The sequence below is a fragment of the Citrus sinensis genome, chromosome 8 (assembly GCF_022201045.2).
Source record: "Citrus sinensis cultivar Valencia sweet orange chromosome 8, DVS_A1.0, whole genome shotgun sequence".
In the NCBI taxonomy this organism is placed as follows: Eukaryota; Viridiplantae; Streptophyta; class Magnoliopsida; order Sapindales; family Rutaceae; genus Citrus; species Citrus sinensis.
Window position 1 is genome coordinate 22949221 of NC_068563.1, and position 19915 is coordinate 22969135.

The window sequence follows — 19915 nt, forward strand, 5'->3', positions numbered from 1 at the left end:
CTCACTGCCGTCCCTAAGAAATTACAATCATTTCAATTATATGGCTTTGATTGTGTACATGTGACAAGTAACAGTTATATATAAATTAAAAAAAAAAAAAACTTTAAGCTCTAAGACTACTCAGGCTTTTATGCCTTTGCAACAACAATTTGGTACATGAATGAGCTTTCCAACAAAGGGGTGTTTAATTAAAAATAAAGAAAAATCCAAAATGGCTCAGCAGATAGGTTCTAACTAGAAGGTCTTAAATCACTCTCGTTTCATGTCAACCGTTGGCCATTTCAACGATTGGACATTCAAAAATGATTTCTTTCACAACCTTTCAAAAAAAAAAAAAAAAAGTTTCCTTCATGGATTTTTAAATTGATAAAGAGGATTAGATTTTCCAACCAAGAGATTTGAAGACCCTATTCATTTCCCAATCATATCTGCCATCTAATTCATCAATCAAGATTTAGAATAGCCAACCCGAGCTTGATTTCAACGATTTTTATTTCTACAATCAGAGTCCTTTTGCCATTTTGACGAGTAAAATTGGGAAATATTCGTTTCTTATGTACAAAAAATAAATAGATAGATATATGATTAGTCGGCTGCATCAATTCAACATGTAAACAAGTGTTCATCGGTGTATGTTGTCTTGTTAAATAATACAATGATTAAAATTTTTTGTTTTCTGTCGTTAATTATTTAACAAGGAACACGGTTCACAATTTTTCTTCGGTGAAAAGGAAATCTACTCTAGTAAAATATGAAAAAATCTACCCACATTTTCTAATGGCGAGAACTAATAAATTGGTTCTTAAGTGAAAACCAATCAAAGGGCTGGTTCTCAATTTTGATGGATAAAGATGTTTATTTTCAAATTCAAGGAGAAACAGAGGAATCCACAACGAAACATTCGAAAGGAAAGTACAAAATTTAAATTGATGTTTTTGGAACATTTTAAAGTACCTATAATGGCATATGCCCTTTTGAACCTTTGTGTAGCTTCTCCTAGTAATGGTGAGAACGATAGTTTCTTAGATTTAAATGTTTTATTGTTGAATCATACCAAAACCTCTCGTCTTATATGTTTGTTCTGCTTGCTTCTTGTTGCTTCATTTTGAACATTTTTTAATATGCAGCTTTTCAATCTTTTGAAACAATAGATAGACCAATTGCATGTCGATTAATTACTAATTAAATCAAAATCGCCTTTAAAAGCTCCTTTAGTACTGATTATATTTTGAATCAATTTTCTACAATTAGCCTCTGTATTACTCGAAAAAAAATTCTTACTGTATTTTTGTTTCTGCCAATCAACTTAATTATCATATATTTTTCACCTATTACTTGTTGGATTTGTTTCAAATTTAAATTATATCATATAGAAATATTATTTTAATTGACACTTGCAAAGCTGGATCCAACAGTTATAAAAGTAACTAAAAATGTTAAAATATAAGGACTGAATGAACATCTATTATTTTAAAATAGGGTCCAGCTATGTTGCAACTGTGGTATGGTACCACAGTTGCTTTCAGCCATTAGATTCAGTTAATATAATTATGCAAGTGTAGATCCAACGGCAGAAAACAACTGTGATACCATACCACAGTTGCAACATAGTTTTACCCTTAAAGATAATACTTACTAAATACAAGAAGTAAAAACAAGAAATGCTTTCATCTCCTTTGAATTGTTCGGATTTATAAAATATGAAGCTTTAACAATCAAATGAAATGTTGTTGTTGTTGTTGTATATTTTTTATTATTTTTTTTATGAAGTATTATTGATGATTATTATGCAATCAAATCTAGAACATTAGACTATTCCTTTTATTATATTGACTTATTTCTTAGTCAACAATGTTACATTTCTCTTTTTTATTTTTAAATAACATTCATTTATATTTCAAATAAAATTGATTAAAGTTGAATATTTTTTTAATGAGAAATCTTCATTAAAATCGGTACCACAAATCTTAGAGGTAATAATATAGATGTGGTGGAAATTCTTCCATTCAAATATAAGAATCCAAACAACAGATAAAATATTTTTGTTAATACATATGTTGTTGTATTACAAACCATCAAGATATGGTTAACTTGAAAAGAATGCTTTGGCAATAGTAATTGCTTTACTTCAAAAATAAGCAAAATCTAAAACTAAAAAAACTACTATAAGTGAATCTGACTCAACTGTTACTGGAGATAAACTAACCTCCCTAGCAAACCATAAACCAAACCTTAAGACTTTGGCCTCAGCCACATCAACATCATAGGAAAAAAAAAAAAAAAAAAATTCCCTTGAGCAATTCTTGCAGCCACCTACATCAGCATTCAATTTCATCCAATTCACAGAAGATAACTCCCACTGTACACTGCCATGGCCGGCATTGCTCAAATTAAACTCAATAGTATTGACGTCACCGCGGGCACCGCTCCCAGGTGGCTCCATCAGCCCCTACACAGATGGCTTGTGACGCCACCAGCAAGTTAAAATTGTGATTTTTTTAAATAAATAAATAAATTAAATTAGATAACACGTGTTATTGTATTAACACAGTTTACTAGTTTTATTTTAAATTATCTCAAATTTAATATGATATCAATCAAAATATAAATCCACGTGACATCCAATAATCAAAAGTTGACGACCGAGCTTACGTAGGCTTCACCAGTCCGCGCTTCAAAGTCATCATGAGCCTGAGAAAAGGAGAAAAAGTCATCAACAAAACCGAAAACAAAAACAAAAACAAAAGAAATCATTTCACAGAAACAAAAACAACACCAACAGCAATAATAACAAAAAAGTACAAACAAAGCAAAGCACAGCAACTCTTGTTTTTTCTTATCATCATTCGTGTAATCTAGGGCTTCTTTCAGTCACAAGATTCAAATCGATCTCCACCGTTCATCTCACAAATCGCTTAGCACCCACCAACTGCTGATCACTTTTGTTGAGGTATGTGAAAAATTCCGATTTTTCTTTTATTAATAATAATAGTTCCTGTACTAGTTTGCTGAGTATGAGCTGCTTGTGAATGAATTGATTAAGTGGTACAAAAGGGTAGTGATATTTCTGGGGATTTATTTAAACATTTTGATGCTTTGAAACTTTCTTTCATTTTTTCTTTTTGAGATATGAAGTGGGTGTTTGTTTGTTTGGTGATTTGGTGTGGCTTGTTTGTAGGGGAATATGGAAGAGAACACGCAATCTGATGATGCCCATTTGACGTCGGCTGCTGCATTCGTAGAAGGGGGAATTCAGGATGCTTGTGATGATGCTTGCAGTATATGCCTTGAAGACTTCAGTGAGAGTGATCCTTCCACGGTATAATTACAGTTATTTGAAATTTTTTATGATCGTTTGCTTCGAGTTGTTGTTTTTACATAATTTTTGGAACTTCATTGTGTCTTGTTTTTCGCAGTTGACTAGTTGCAAGCACGAGTTCCATCTCCAGTGCATTCTCGAATGGTGTGTGTTAATTTCAGTTTGAATGAATTTGATTTCCCTTGCGCGTTAGAGAAGTTCCATCTTCTTAATCTTTTGTTGTAGGTGTCAGAGAAGTTCTCAGTGCCCGATGTGTTGGCAGCCTATCAGTCTTAAGGATCCTACCAGGTTTATCTCCCATTTCCTGTCCTTTATTTTATTTGTTGCATTTTATTCCTGTGTTCAGTGCAAATTTAAGCATTTTTCATATTTCTGCAGCCAGGAATTACTTGAGGCTGTGGAACGGGAGAGGAGCTTTAGGTTGAATCCATCTAGAAATGCTACCATATTTCGTCATCCGACTCTGGGAGATTTTGAGTTACAGCATGTTTGTAGTCTGCTTATGCTTTATTTTTTCAATAATCTCAAGTAATTTTGATTCCTAGATGCAGTTTCATTTTAGTGCTGTTTCCTTCAATGCAGTTGCCAGTGGGTGCGAATGATGCTGAACTTGAAGAACGCATTATCCAGCATTTAGCTGCAGCTGCTGCTATGGGGCGTGCACGCCACATTGCTCGAAGGGAAAGCCATAGGAGCAGAGCATCTTCTCAAGCTCGTCCACAGTTCTTGGTTTTCTCAACTCATCCCAATGCTGCTAATGATGATCCTGTGTCTTCATCTCCAACACATTTAGAAGGTGAAGCTTCTCCTATAACAACAGTAGCTACTCCATCATCACCTGCAACCGGTGGGGAAGAATCTACACAGCAGAGTACGCATTTACTGTCTGCACAAGCTGATCATGCTTCTGCTGATCATGCTTCTGCTTCAGCATCTGGATCAAGCGCTTTTGCTTCCGGTCAAGTTGGAAATACCTTAAATAATAGGTATTTACTATTCTTTGATCTGATTCTATATAATTCAATTAGTCAGCACCATGTGAAACCATTGTTTACTTAATTGTTATATTTTTGTTGCAATTATATGTTTATAATTTCCTTGCAGGAGGTCTCCTAATCAGCCTTCCCCAAACAGTCAGGATAGAGCAGGACCATCGGATTTCCAATCATTTTCAGAATCTCTTAAATCTCGATTTAATGCTGTCTCAATGAGGTGTCAATCCTATGAAGCATTCAGTATTTTCAACTAGGGTTATAAAATCATTTCAGAAAATTTTTTAATCCTCATTTTCTTTTCAGGTATAAAGAGTCTATTTCAAAGAGTACTAGAGGGTGGAAAGAGCGATTTTTTTCTCGCAACAATACCATGGCTGATCTTGGGACTGAAGTTAGAAGGGAGGTTAATGCTGGAATTTCAACAGTTTCACGTATGATGGAGCGTCTAGAAACCAGAGACAGCAACAGTAATAACACTACTTCTGTATCAAGCAGTTCAAATAATTCAGTTCCAGAATTGAACAACCAGCAAAAATCAGAGACTGCTGATACTAATCCTATGAATGATACTAATGTTCAAGCTTCATGTGCTGCAAGTTCTGGTTCAAATTAATTTGGTTCAACAATTGAATCAGCTCGAAGCATTTTATTCTCCAAGGTAAGTCAAGTTCTGTCTCCATTTAGATGAAAGATGCATTCCCTTTCTTTATATGTGATAATATAGAAACTAGTTTGCTTAATTTCATAGGATTATATGGTAGATCTTAGTTGTTTTGAATCTTTTTCTGTTGTGTAATAAGTATATTGCTTTTTTCCTTTTCTTGAGAGACCAAAAAAATTTATATATTTTCTGACACTTTTTGGTTACTTCCTCATTTTAAATGATAAGACTTGCTAATTTTTGTCTCACTTTTTTCGATAATAAACTAAAACAAATGCATTAACAATGAAGAATAAAATATGTTAACATCTGTGCCGTAGATTTGTTGTCAACAATGAAACAAAAATCTCTAGAGAGGAAAGCAAAAGCTATGCCGAAAACAATTGAAAACAGGAAAAAAATAGTGAAAATCTGTCTGTGATCCACCCTTATACGAAACTGAAGCAGTGTAAAGAACCTTTTGCCAAAACCCATCAGTTGATCTACCAGAAGTCTAAAATTTTGATAGAGAAGATGCAAAACATGGATTTTGCAGAAACTTGGAATATTATCTTCCAGGTTCAACATCTCTATCCTCTTGTAAATACTGCCTAGAGTTTTCTCTGGTTTGTATGTTATTATGGATGCTCCCTTTCACAAGACACGTCTAAGGTTATGATAGATGGCTAGAGTTGTAGGATGTTTAATACTCCTCAAATGGTGTGGTGAGTATAAAATGTGAAGTTTAGAAGTTTTATCTCCACATTATTCCCAATATGAGCAGCTTCCTCGAGAAATAGCTTTGATTTAGTTTAAAGTGTACGGTCAGTTTAAGACAGCATCAAATGAATTTCCTGCATCTTCCAACTAAGAACTTGATCTGGAAATAAGTTTGAATTTTATTCAAGTGGGGTAACACTGTTTATGGACAACTCAGTAACTGTATTTTCTTTTATGTCGATGTTTTAGCCATTACTGGAGTTACTTCTGCATGTAGTGTTTTCAGCTTAATTCATCTTATAGGGTTACTTCTGGGTAAATTTTGTTTCTGAAGGTTTGGACAATCTCCATGTTCATGTCATTTTATGTCAAGGGAAAAACTTCGCACTGAACGTGAAATTTGTAAATGTCTATCACCAAACTTCTAGCTATCAGCTGAGAATGCCGCCTGTTATTATTATTATTTTTTTTTGGGGGGAAGTGGGAAGAATTTGACGCTGCTCTTCTGGTCCGCTGACAACTGTATGCTAGAAACACGATTATGAACTAGATGCCTGGTCAACAAAAGGAATGAGCCTTGTTTTCATCTTGTGATATGATTCATCCATCCAAGTTCTTCCATCATTATTTGGAAATGGTAATGTCTTGTGTATATGAAAATAATGGAAAAGTATTTATTATGGAGGGTTGAGGAGAAGGCTACCTTATTGAGGATATTGATCGTGGAAAGCAAAGAGAGGGAGAGAGCCACATGTTAAGTGATAAGATTTATCACTTTAGTGAAATTTGCGAAGTTGAACTTACTGGAATGATTAGGCTAGTTGCTATAGACAGGCTTCTATTTAAGCATGCTGGAGCCTCTTTTTATGGAGGTATTTGGAAGTCATCTCAACACTTGTGTGCTTGTAATACATATAATGTGTTGCTGTCAAAACAAATATGCGCTAAATGATTTAGGTTTTTATAAGGTCAAAATATCATATTCCTATAACTTTGAAAAAGGCATGGGGCTCCAGGGTGACCACATTAAACAAATTATTTCTAATTACTAAGTGAGGGATATTTTTTATCTGTTTATAAGACTATTTGATATGATACACTCAAGACTGGAAAAGAGAGAAGCGGGAATGAGGGAGAGGGTGTGAGAGATTGCAAAACATAATTCTATTTGAAAGTTTGAGGAACAATCTCCATTAGTGTGCTTGACAGATAGTTGGCCTCCCTTTACCCAAACTCCTGCCCTCTCTTTCATACGAGACACGTGCTGCTTGGTATGACAGCCCAAGCCCGACAACCAAGTAGATATTGTTTGCTTTGGGCGTACAGCCGTTCACGGTTTTGTTTTTAGGCTTTGCAACCCAAAACACAACTACTTAATAAGGGGAGTCTTAAGGCTTATAAACTAATCCAAGACCGCTCTCGCTAACGATGTGGGATATTCCACTTGGCTTTGGTGGTATTGCTTGTGATGATTGCTTGAATTTCTCTGTTTTGACTAATGGCTATGGCTCCATTCTAGGTCATAGTTTACCAGTGTCCCAATGTCATTGACAGTCTTATCTGATGATGGTGAAATGATAAATGCTTTGCCTGATTTAACTGTTTATTTTAAGGGCTTTCTATTAATTGGAAATGGGGCTGACCCTTCTCTGCTCTGCAACAACTTAGGATGGCTAAACCATTCCATATTTTTCAATTGCTTGTCGCTTTTTGTCGATGCATAATGAATAAAAGTTCCCTGCAAAGATTTGAGAGCTTGAACAGAATTGAGAACGGTATAACATAACAGGTTTTGGATTGTAGCATACTAGGAACTGACATCTGCGTTATCAAATACAGTTCTGCAATCTATTAGTTCTTGTAACATAGATTTTTATTCTTTTTTTGCAGATATTGGGATACTGCAATTCATTGCTTCGCCTCGCCTTCAAGTCAATGGATGATCTTTTTAGATACAGAAAGCTTTGCCTTGACTCAAGTCAATGGATGATATCCTCTCAGGTACAGAAAACACGATTAGTGAATGAGTTTGATTCATAATGCAGAAAGCTTTTCTATTTGGGACCTGGGAACCAGTAGATGATTGTAAATCAGTTTATACTTAACAACTCTTTTTATGTATTTGATGGATCATATTGAGCCACTCATGTATGCGATGGATTAAATGGTACTAATAGATATTTTTTGCCCCCAACGTCTTTAAATGACATAAGCATATATATATGTTACACAATTTTTTAGTCCAGTATTTGTAACTAATTGGCATAAAATTTAGCGCACTCGCATTAGATGGTTAATTACCAAATGAAAAACTTCATTAATAATGATTAAACATAAAGATGGCCTCTATCTGACCACCAATTTTCAGTTAGGTGGTGATGATAGAGCCAAAATTTGCAATGCAAAAAGATTAGAAATAATTATGTCCATTTTGGAGGAAACTACCAAATTTCTAGCATCGTTTGCACTTATCAAGAAAAGTATTTTTACTTAGAAATTAGAGTCATTAAGAAGAAATGCTTTTGGTGGAAATATAATATGTATATATTAACTATATTTAACATGATAAAAATCCAAGATATAACAGAATATGGCTTCCGTTCATGGTCTCTAAATTCTAAACCAAACAAGTGAAGCATGTTATAGCAAATATGGGAAAATTAACTATTTGCTGCCACTAAAACCTCCCGAGGCTAGTAGTATTCCATCTCCATTAACGATCAAAATCAGTGTTAAAATTTTTCATAGAGTTATCACCTAATTGCTCTCCAAAAAAGTGTGTATCAAAATGTTTAACATTGTGACATTAGGAGAGTTGGGATGAATTTTAAAATATAGTTGATTCATAGATTCCAAACTTTCAATGAGATGAATGTTAAACAATTTCATACACTTTTTAAAGAGCAATTCGGTCTTTTTGTAATCGATAAATCTCACGGATAAAAAGCTTGACATTGATTTTGATAGTCAATGGAAATAGAATATTACTAACCTCGAAAGTTTTTACTAGTAGCAAATTATTCAGTTGTGCCCTATGTTGATTATAATAGAAAATTTTACCAAATAAAAAGAGATTTTCATGTTAATATAAATATTAGTATGAAATGTGTCGTAATAGAAATTATTTGTATTAGTCCTAATAGATTCATGATTAAGCACCGACATGCAAGTGCATGAATAAGAAGAAAGTTGACACGGAAAGATAAAAGAACGAACAGTATACCTAACCATAGAGATGTAGCACATAGAGATGTAGTAAGTTAAAGCATTTTCAAATAAACAAATTAAAACCCAAACCCATTAATAGCTCTTGGTTTAATATTTGATACCAGCAGCAGCACTCAGGATGGATATATGTTACGGTCACTATCAACCGCGGCTTTGCCAACTAATGCATTTTATTTTTTTTTACATTTTTCAGCTACACGATTGAGATATGATATATTTATTGTTGTTTTGGTAAATGGTAATTGAGTAATTTTAGTGTTGCTGCTTAATTAGTTTATTCTATTCACAAATATTACAATAGTTAATGATAAATATATATATAATTTTAAAAATAGAAATGAATAAAGCTTAAATCAATTTTTTAACCTTTACATATCTTGGAATACGAAATTGGATAGTCATAATGGCAAAGCTAACAACTTACTTTATTTGAGCTAAGAAAAATATAAATGGTTATAAATTATTATTTATTGAATTTTTTCTAAGGTCTAGTATCAACATGGTTTATTTTATTAGTGATTATGAAAAAAAAATGTTGGGGACCAATTTGAGAAATGTTTATCCTATTAAAGTTTGTGAAAAATATTTTAAAAATTAGTAGGCCTAATAGATATTCTCCAAAGAATAGCTCTCTTGAAATTAGGGGTGGCAAAATGAATAATCGAATCAAATTCAAGTCAAATCCTAAACAAATTATGTCAAAATTCTGTGGGTTCGGATTCGATTTGTTTATTCATTAAATTAATTGAAATCTCAAGATTCGGATTCGATTTGTTTATTAAATAAATATTCGGTTCGATTTATTTAATTCGTTTAATAGATGATACAGCCACAAACTCTTGTACAAATTTATTTTGTACAAACTGATGTGCCATTAATTTATTGGTTGAATGAATATATAAAATAATATAAATAAATCATGTGGGCCAAGAGATATTTAATTCAACCAATTAATTAATGTCACATCAGTTTGTACAAAATAAGTTTTGTACAAGAGTTTGTGACTATATCATTATTCAATTAATAAACAAATCGAACCAAATCAAAATTCGTTTATTATTCGTTTATCCTAATAATAAATGAATCCATAACAAATCGAATTGATATGAATTTGTTTACAAAAATTAAATAAATTACTATTTATATATTGTCTTATTATTATTTATAATTGCTATATTAACCTTCAAATTTTAAAATATTGCATAAATATTTAAGAATTAATAAGTAATTTAATTAAACGAATTTGTTTACAAAAATATTTAAGAATTATTTGGTTCGTTTATAACCCATTTATTAAACGAATTCTAAACAAATAAACAAATCAATGTCTTCAAACCCAGATTCTATTCGTTTAATTAACAAATTGAATTGAATCGAATTCATCCATTTATTAAACGAATTCAATTTTTCAAACCCAAATCTATTTAATTCGCTTCGAATCGAATCGAATAAACAAATCCTAACCCAAATTTCCACCCCTACTCTCGATCCTTTGCTTGAAAATAAATCAGTCAAATCCCAAGGGCATGTAGCTTACAAATTAGTATAAAAGCACTCTTGTACGGACTAAGTTAACAATTTACTTGGCATAAATTAATTAAAAAGTTAAAATATTTAATAAAATGAATCATACGGGTGTCGTGATTTTCATCTGCTCACTTAATTTATAAAAGGATGATTGTATAAGAGTTTAGAGTTGTATAATATAATAAAATGGCACTTAAAATTGACTTCATAAAAAGATAAAAATTTGATAAATTCCTAAAAGATAAAAAATATATATATTTCAAACAATTTTTTTTGGCATTAAACCACGTAATATTTTATATTTTAAACGAGTGATATGACTTTTGTTCTTCTTGTCGATAGCTTTGGATATAACCCTAAATAAATTAAAAGTTGTTGATTTTTTTTTAATATAAGGAAACAATTGTTAATATTGATAATTTCCCTAGTCGTATAATACTTTTTGAAAAATGAAAAATAAGAAGTTTGGCAACAGAAACCAACGGCTAGTCTTAACGAGAAAGCAACCAAATAAAACCACTGAACAGAAGCCTTCGCCTTCAGCTTCAGCTTCAGCACTGTTCACTTTTTACCGCGTGGACAAATCCATAGTTCTCACTGGAACCGACAGCCCTCCATATATAGAGAGAAAAGAAACCGTTACTCTTCTCTTCAATCAATAGAAAAAATTAACCGTTATTTACAATAATTGTAACAATGGCGATGGATTTTTACATCAACGCCGTGCTGACAACACACCTTCTTCTTATTCTTTTCACCGGAATATCCGTCGCGCTGCCGGAATATTCCAACCCCAGTTCGCAAATCAACTCGAACTCAGTCCTGCTCGCTCTCCTCGACTCACATTACACCGAGCTGGCCGAGTTGGTTGAGAAAGCTCTGCTTCTGCAAACGCTAGAACAAGCCGTTGCCACCCACAACGTCACCATTTTCGCGCCAAAAAACGAAGCTTTTGAGCGGGATCTTCTCGACCCGGAGTTTAAAAGATTCCTGCTTCAGCCGGCTAACATCAAATCTTTACAGAACCTCCTCTTGTTTCATATCATCCCCAGAAAGATTGCTTTTGGATCCGAGGAATGGTCGGCTCGGCACAAGACACTAGCCGGTGATGGTGTTGATGAGTTGTTTCCTTTGAATCTTGCAAAAGTTGTTCACCCGGATTCTATAACCCGACCCGATGGAACCATCCATGGTATTTCCCAGCTCATGGTTCCTCGGTCGGTTCAGAATGAATTCAACCGCCGGAGAAATTTAGATTCAATTGCAGCCGTAAAACCAGAGGCAGCACCAGAGATTGACCCCAGAGTTATTACCAAGAAGTTGAACAAACCGGTTTTTAATGTTAAACCATATTCGCCACCGGTTTTGCCGATTTCCGAAGCAATAGCTGCCGGCCCGGGTCAGGCTCCGGCGTCGGCTCCGGCACCCGGAGGGCCCCGCGATCACTTTGATGGACATATCCAGGTGAAAGACTTTATCAAAACTTTAGTACATTACGGTGGGTATAATGAAATGGCTGATATTTTGGTGAATTTGACTTCATTAGCTAGTGAAATTGGGAAATTAGTGTCTGAAGGTTATGTTTTGACAATCTTGGCGCCTAATGATGAGGCTATGGTTAAGTTGACGACGGACCAGTTGAGTGAGCCCGGAGCAGCTGAGCAGATAATGTACTATCATATGGTGGCTGAGTATCAGACTGAAGAGAGTATGTACAATGCTGTGAGGAGATTTGGGAAGGTTGAGTTTGATACTTTGCGAGTTCCACACAAGGTTGTTGCCGTAGAGGCTGATGGGAGTGTTGAGTTTGGGAGTGGTGGTGGCAATGGGGCGGCTTATTTGTTTGATCCTGATATTTATACGGATGGGAGGATTTCGGTGCAGGGCATTGATGGGGTTTTGTTTCCTGTCAAGGAGGGGACTAAGAACTCGAAGAAGACCAAGGCTGTTGCGAAGGTTGCTGCCAAGCCTGCTAGGAGAGGTAAGCTTGATTAACTTTTTGTTCAAGGCTATTGTTGTTGGTTGTGCTTGTTTCTTGGGTGGTTTTGTTGTGTGATGTTAAGTGCGATGTTGTTTATTCTGGGGTCTTGAATATGCATATTGTTGGATGAAATGAATTTGCGCGAGAGTTTTTTTTTGGTCCATAGATTGAATACAGATGGTTAAAATGAGCTAGAATATACTATGTGAGTCAAGCTGGAGCTTTACTGCATTCAAATTCGATGGCCTAGTCAGAGTTTCTATTCATTATTAGATTAAGATGAATATGGAGTTGTATTTTTGTAATAAATCACCAGCAAACTCAAAACTCAAATATGTGGAATTGAACAGGGAAATTGCTGGAAGCAGCCTGCTGGATGCTGGGAGCCTTTCGACAAGATTCTCGATTCATTACTTGCCATTGACAAATAACTCGTCATCATTTGGCTTACAGCCTGAAGATAAAACAAAGGTTCTATTCTTTTTCTGAGTCTTTAATGTCTCACTAGTATATTTCCTTCTGTGTTCTAATCCGACTAACTTGTACCGATAATTGCTTTGGCTTAGTTTCCGCTCTAACTATTGTTTGTTGATTTTAAAACCCTACCTGTTTCTCATAACATTACCTTGTTACATTTGATTTGGCACTCAAAACAGTCTACATGAAGCCAAGAAAAGAACTAGTTTATATTTGCTTCAAATGACCAATGTTGTAGAACAGTTTTATCTCAGGCTTCTAACGGAGTAAAAAGGCTTACGTGCACACTAGAGGTAGATAAGTTTGACAATTTGGATTGAATTGATTTTTTCACAAGCTGTTAGTTTTAGTCAAGTTTGAATATTAAAGAACTGATGGAACGATCCCACATTTGGATTTGTAGGTAACTTGGTATTGTAAATGATCTAACTCACTGCCAACCCCAAATATTTCCCAGCCCATTGAACTGAAAAAGCAGTCCTTTGATTCGGTTTTCTTTCCAGTTGTCCGTATCTTAGGGTGCAATCAACTCATGGAGTTGCATCATAGAACACTCGACCATTGAAGACACAAAATACGAGTTGATTATTCTCCGCTGATTCGTTATCAATATCCGTGGTCACCATATTTATCGAGTTCTCTGTTATGTGTGTAACAAATCAGTGATGAGAATCATTTCATTGATGCAGAAACATCCAGACTCAGGGAAACGCAAATATTGTGAAGAAAGTAATGGAAATGGGATGGGAGGAATGCTTGCTCATAGACACCATACTAGGGGTTAAGATCAAGTGGTCCTTGAATGATAGCTATATACAGTTCTGTAAGCACATAAATATGAAAAAAAATAGAAGAAGAAGCGCCTGCATACAATAAAGACTCTTCCTGTGCCCCGCCCTTGTATATTTAAATATAGAAATAATATATATATATATATATATATATTTCCCTATTATTAGTTTAGCACCAGAGACAAACAGTGTGGTTAAAATTAGGGACTTAAATGGTAGAAACAATATTAAAGGAAGGGCAGTGTCATTCTCCTTTTGCCAACCCATTTTCTTTTTAATAAATAAATGAATTATTATTGATTGAGCTTGGATATTTGAGACTCACAAAGCTCAGAGTAAGGAGCCTTTTTAATTTTCAAATTGATCAAAAGCAATCGTTTATTCTGTTAATGGTGCATTTACTTCATGGGAATAGGAATGAGGTGGAATGGGAATGGGCTAAAATGGAAATGAGATTTCAATGTTTACTCGATAAAAATAAATGAGAATGAGAATGTGTTGGAATGTCATTGATGTGTTTACTTAACAAAATAAATGGGAATGAGAATCAATTTACCAAAATACTCATAATATTAATAATTAATAAAAATAATTAACTTATCATTATTAACAATATTATCATTATTGTTTTTGTTATTGTTGTTGTTGTTGTTGTTGTTGTTATTATTATTATTATTAATATTTATTATTATTATTATTATTATTATTATTATTATTATTAAATTTTATTAACTTTATTATTTTAGTTATTATTAATTATTGTTAATATTATTTTATTAATATTATCATTATTAACATTTATTTTTATTATTATTAACTTTATTATTTTATTTATTATTAATTATTGTTATTACTATTTTTATTAATATTATCATTATTAACATTATTATTATTATTATTATTATTAACTTTATTATTTTAGTTATTATTAATTACTGTTAATATTATTTTTATTAATATTATCATTATTAAATTTATTATTGTAGTTACTATTAATTATTGTTAATATTATTTTTATTAATATTATCATTATTATTATTAAATTTATTATTTTATTTATTATTAATTATTGTTATTACTATTTTTATTAATATTATCATTATTAACATTTATTATTATTATTAAAACTAAATTTTATTAACTTTATTATTTTAGTTATTATTAATTATTATTATTATTATTTTTATTAATAATAATAATGATAAATGTTAATAATGATAATATTAATAAAAATAATAATAACAATAATTAATAATAACTAAAATAATAAAGTTAATAAAATTTAATAATAATAATAATAATAATAACAACAACAATAATGATAAATTAATTATTTTTATTAATTATTATTTTTATCATTATTTTTATTGTTAATAATGATAATATTAATGAAAATAATAATAATAATAATAAAGTTAATAAAATTTAATAATAATAATTATTATTATTATTATTAATGACATTTAAAATAATAAAATTATTTGTGATCTGAATAAGGGTAATTTAGGAAATATGAAAAAATTAGAAAGATAGAAAAGTAAATTTATGTTTTATTCGCATTCTCACATTTTCATTCCCAACCTCCCATGGGAATGAGATTTTTATTCCTTATTCCCAAATTGTGTGGGACCCACACATTTTATTTCTATTCTCAAATTACATTTTGCCAAATAAACATAAGTTTTATTTCCATTTTTTCATTCACATTCTCCAAACCCACATGTAAACACACCATAAAAGAGTTCCAACTTATAAAAAGCAGTACAAAGTACAAACAAGCTTCAAGACTCTTTTTCAAGTGTTTGTAAAACTCTTAAATTCCCATTGTAGCTCCTATCAAATTCATTTTTGCTACTTCCTCTCATTCATATATATGTACATATATAACCCATAATACAAAAATGGCTGACACCATTGGAGGTGTGTCGAGGTTCATGAACCAAAAAAAGCTTGTGTGGACATTAATAAGCTGCTTTGAAGATTTCAGAATCTGCAAACAATCCCGAACGACTGTCGTACTGCTGCGCAAAGTATGAGTGCTCATTCTACACGCGGTGGAGAGCAAAGCTTGAAGGGAGGAGATGAAGACCGAAGCATCTCATTAAGTCACTGCTAATGATGGTTTGAGACTCGTCATCCACCAAGACTTGATGATGGTGGTGACTCTACAGATTTAACCGTTAAGGGCTGGTCGATACCGTCACTATCCTTGTGATAATTTGTCTTCTTGTCTCAGTGTTACAACTGCATTCGTATGTAACAAGGCTGTGAAAATGCAGATTTTATTTATTTTTTTACTTCTGTAGTCTTACCGTTCCAATAACGGTAAGCTAACGATTGAACAGAAAGACGTTTCCCAAAACTATCATAAAAACAGGCATAAAATCTAACTTCATCACCCCACCATTGAATCCATTTATACAACATATCCCACAACATAAAAATAAGCACTGTGCCATGCCCGCTTGCTGGATAAAAATAAGCACTGTACCATGCCGGCTTGCCGGCGACCTATTTATTAAGTTTTCAATACAGTTGAAAATTGTTCCTTTTATCCCTATTCAATCTGAAAGAAATCTCATGCATGTTTAATTCAAGTTTGAGCGAAGCCATATTAGTAAAACCATTCATTTGTCCTTTGAAAACTGCTGCAAGTCAACAACACTCTTATCAATTTGATTCCAGTGAAAAAAGATTGAAAATTTCTCAAATTCATATACAAAAAATTCTAACATCAAGCAGAAAGAAGTAAATCAACCATTTCACTTTCAGCATGGAAGCATTTAATTTTTATTATAGAGAAGGAAACAAAGTTTCAGCCCTGCTTTCAAAAACCCCATCAAAGCTCAAGACCTTTCCGCACACTTGGCTTCCCACCACTCCATAAACTTTGACTGTGCAGCCAAGGTGTCCATCCTGTAAAGTTGCAGATAGTGATTGGCAAATTCCTGTCCAAAAGTCCACCCGAAAACAGCTCCTGCTGCTAAAGACAGCCCAGTACCTGGCAAATAAAAAATGGTTTGAGGAGGTAAATAGAATTTCTCTGATATTGCACCCATAACATAACTTTTGAAGAAACTTGATTCTGTTCTTTTCCATTTACCTGTATCTGACGTTACAACTGATGACATTATTGATTATTGGCCAGAAAGTGAACTACAATGCTTTAAAGATGACAGAATTTCTTTATTCAGTTATCCAGAAGAGTGACATGAGGGGTTTTCAACCCTTGACCACTTGGTTGAATCCAAGGCTCTTTAATGTATGAAGAATTATAATGTGCACAAATAAGTAGCTCATGTAATCCAAAATCTCTAATCAAGCAAGAGACCAGATGACACTAGTTGCCATGAGCAGGTACTTTAATGGACTGATCAAAACCAAATTGGTTTGGACATATGAACATCACTGCAACTAAGCACCAAGTAACACATAAATTGAAATGAAATTTTCTATCTAAACAAGCTTGGTCGCTATATTAGAAGACAACTCCAAAGCCACACCATCCTGTAAACCTGTCTCATACATATGTGGTTGATGACAAAATAGCATTTCATCAGAACCTACTTAGTTAGACACAGGTTCACTTTTTCAAAACAGACAGAGTTTTCAAATTCTGTCCAAAAATATTTTAACATTGTAGAAGGCCTATGCAGACCTGCAGACCTACAACCCACATAATCAAAGGAAAATGCTGAAAAATTTTCGCTGCATAACTGAGAAAGTACAGTACAATGTATAAAAAATCCTATCAACAACCAGCAAGTATCTATTTTACTATATATCCAAAATAACATTTACAATTCTTCACCATACTTTACTAATTGAATTCTTGTCTAAAAAAAGCAACTTAAACAAAATTACTAAACTAACATGGAAATTTATGCTTCATATCTTCCTAGGCATAAAAGATGTATTTTAATAGGCACAATATTCAGTATGGAAAGTGTAATAGCTGCCAAACAGAAGAGGCAGTAGATTACCATGTAAACTCCTTGAATACTTCCAAGCAACACCCGCAGTTGATACTGCTCCAATTAAACTTCCAGCGAGAGCAAAGTTCACAGCTTCCCTAGCACTCTTCAACTGAAGAAGTAAAAGACTTTAGCATTTGACAGCAAAAACACGTAACAGTGCATTTGCAATCAAATCATCAAAAAAATAAACAAATGCTACATGATTTATACCCACTTATAGATGCCTGCCAAGGAAAGCTTCTATCTTGATAGTTCAACAGGACAAAATTCCAACAATTTAAACAATACATTTATTACCCACTATTGCAAACAGAGTCAACATAAACAAAGGCTGAAAGACGAGGTTTTAATGAAGTTAGTATCAGTATGTTTCAATTAAAATTGGATTGCATAAATGTGAGCTCTCATCAGTATCAGTATGTCAATGAAAAGGAGCAGAATATCCCATGTTCTTACTTTACTAGTTATAATAAACAAACTTTGTTTCAATTCTAATAATGGAATGTAACAGACAGTACAGTCTACAACATCTAGAAGTTCACCAGTACTCAACTTTGATACATTCTTTGCGCTAATAGTTCAAGCAACAGTTTCAACTTTAGCATAAGATATTGGCAAAGCTAAGAGTCATACGATTTCTTTGGAGGGAAGGGAAATATCATTCCTTTACAAAAGCAAGCAATACTCATAAAATTTTCAAAGCATATAAGGATCCTGGCACACGCAGAGGGGGAAGAAATTTAGATCCTTGTCATCCAGCTTCCCCAACCCATAAGTTAAGTATTGTGTACTAACAATGGATTTATAATGTGTGAATTTTTTTTTTTTTTTTTTGGGGCACACTCTTACTAGTTTTATTTGTAAACAGAAGACACTCCCGTATATCCTCATAAATAAATAACCACATTCCCTGCTAGTTGTACTTTCTAGGAAGCCTAAAATGCTTAGTTCAATATGTATGTGACAACTACTGGCCATAGAAACAAACCATCATTCAGTCATTCTTTCAAACCACATAAGAAAAATAGCCACTATTGGTAGCCGTCACCATGCCAAAAAAACACAAATTTAACTGACTGATCACACAAAATGAACTGCCATGCAACATTTCATGCCGACAACAATCCCCTCTAATAAAACCCCAAGTCAATAAACAAGAAGCTAACAGCGGAACCGACTTGCTTCCACAGAATTACTGCTCCCCAATTGGACAGCGCATTTACAAATCAAGAATTCCAGTAGGTCCATTAGCACAAAGTTGTCACAATCACGATCAACAGAGAACAAAATATCCAATGTAGTTCACACTCATTAACAACCCAAAAGAATTTATACTCAATCCAATCCACAAGCAAATCATACAACCCTCCATTTGTGCTTTTTGTAATTGAAAGCTAAAGATTTAGCGCCTACCCACAAATCCACTTATTTTCGGTAAACAAAACGTACACCCTCCATCCTCAGATTTACATGAAAACAAAAAAATCTATGAGTAAAAACGATGCCGTTTCAAGATATAATAAATGGAATAAATAGAGGAACATACAGCGGGGCCATGGACGGGATCGGTAGCGATGAAAGCATCGACATCAGAGGGGGACCAAGAAGGAAGAGGCTTCTCACGCTTTGTGAATCTTGTGTAGTTTTCGAGAAACGAGAACCTCTCTCCCCAGAACTCCTTGTAACCTTCCCAGTGCTTCCTGAAGAATGACTGTTGTTCTGATGCCGATGCCGATGATGATGATTCTCCCATCTCTTCCTCCCTCTCTCTCTCAACCTCTCTTCTTCTTCTTCTTCTTCAAAGCTTCAATCAAAACTCAACAGCAGAATCCCAACTCAGTTATCTGGAGATTTCTTTTTTTAATTATTATTATTATTATTATTATTATTATATTGATGATGGATTGGCTGCTGCTGCTGTTACCGATTGAGTGAGGATGACTAAAGAAGGGAGAAACTGATTACGTGGGCGGACCGGGCCTGACATCATTTTTCAACCCAACCGGCCCACTTCGCAGTGTATTTTTTTTTTTTTTGAAAAACAATAATTATAGATTTACAAATAGTATGAGCACTAGCGCTGGCAAAATTTGACACGATCCGATTACCCGACACGAACACGACATAAATAAATGAGTATGAGTCGTCAAATTTAACACGATTATTAAATGGGTCGGGTCCGGGTCAATACGATTTTTTTCCGTGTCGGGTTAGAGTTAAAATTCTTGACCCATTTACCCGATCAATGACCCGATTATAT

The 19915-nt window shown here is 33.4% G+C and overlaps 3 protein-coding genes across 3 annotated transcripts; 2 read left to right on the plus strand and 1 right to left on the minus strand.

The window, feature by feature from the left end:
• The first annotated feature begins 2686 nt into the window (after window positions 1-2686).
• Window positions 2687-7868, plus strand: LOC102622402 (E3 ubiquitin-protein ligase RHF2A). Its single transcript, XM_006487762.4, has 9 exons — window positions 2687-2950; window positions 3179-3319; window positions 3417-3463; window positions 3545-3607; window positions 3698-3806; window positions 3902-4305; window positions 4424-4531; window positions 4618-4972; window positions 7565-7868. The coding sequence occupies exons 2-8, from the start codon at window positions 3185-3187 to the stop codon at window positions 4925-4927; spliced, it is 1176 nt and encodes a 391-aa protein (XP_006487825.2). The 5' UTR covers window positions 2687-2950; window positions 3179-3184; the 3' UTR covers window positions 4928-4972; window positions 7565-7868.
• A 3120-nt stretch (window positions 7869-10988) lies between these two features.
• On the plus strand, window positions 10989-13989 carry LOC102622703 (fasciclin-like arabinogalactan protein 15). The gene is made up of 3 exons (XM_006487763.4): window positions 10989-12410; window positions 12761-12881; window positions 13577-13989. The coding sequence occupies exons 1-2, from the start codon at window positions 11126-11128 to the stop codon at window positions 12832-12834; spliced, it is 1359 nt and encodes a 452-aa protein (XP_006487826.2). The 5' UTR covers window positions 10989-11125; the 3' UTR covers window positions 12835-12881; window positions 13577-13989.
• A 2342-nt stretch (window positions 13990-16331) lies between these two features.
• Window positions 16332-19561, minus strand: LOC102623284 (hypothetical protein). The gene is made up of 3 exons (XM_006487765.4): window positions 19202-19561; window positions 17662-17764; window positions 16332-16679 (listed from the first exon to the last, which is right to left on the minus strand). Exons 1-3 carry the CDS (start codon window positions 19406-19408, stop codon window positions 16525-16527), a joined length of 465 nt encoding a protein of 154 aa, XP_006487828.1. The 5' UTR covers window positions 19409-19561; the 3' UTR covers window positions 16332-16524.
• Between the last annotated feature and the right edge of the window lie 354 nt (window positions 19562-19915).

What these genes read in the sequence shown, in the direction of transcription:
- LOC102622402 (XM_006487762.4), top strand. Translation starts at nt 3,185, where the DNA reads ATGGAAGAGAACACGCAATCTGATGATGCCCATTTGACGTCGGCTGCT. An exon ending in AGTCTTAAGGATCCTACCAG is followed by an intron (nt 3,608 to 3,697) that starts GTTTATCTCCCA and finishes ATATTTCTGCAG; the next exon opens with CCAGGAATTACTTGAGGCTG. An exon ending in TTTAATGCTGTCTCAATGAG is followed by an intron (nt 4,532 to 4,617) that starts GTGTCAATCCTA and finishes TTTTCTTTTCAG; the next exon opens with GTATAAAGAGTCTATTTCAA.
- LOC102622703 (XM_006487763.4), top strand. Translation starts at nt 11,126, where the DNA reads ATGGCGATGGATTTTTACATCAACGCCGTGCTGACAACACACCTTCTT. An exon ending in TGCCAAGCCTGCTAGGAGAG is followed by an intron (nt 12,411 to 12,760) that starts GTAAGCTTGATT and finishes GGAATTGAACAG; the next exon opens with GGAAATTGCTGGAAGCAGCC.
- LOC102623284 (XM_006487765.4), bottom strand. Translation starts at nt 19,408, where the DNA reads ATGGGAGAATCATCATCATCGGCATCGGCATCAGAACAACAGTCATTC. An exon ending in ATCCCGTCCATGGCCCCGCT is followed by an intron (nt 17,765 to 19,201) that starts GTATGTTCCTCT and finishes TTACTTCTTCAG; the next exon opens with TTGAAGAGTGCTAGGGAAGC. An exon ending in GTATTCAAGGAGTTTACATG is followed by an intron (nt 16,680 to 17,661) that starts GTAATCTACTGC and finishes TTTATTTGCCAG; the next exon opens with GTACTGGGCTGTCTTTAGCA.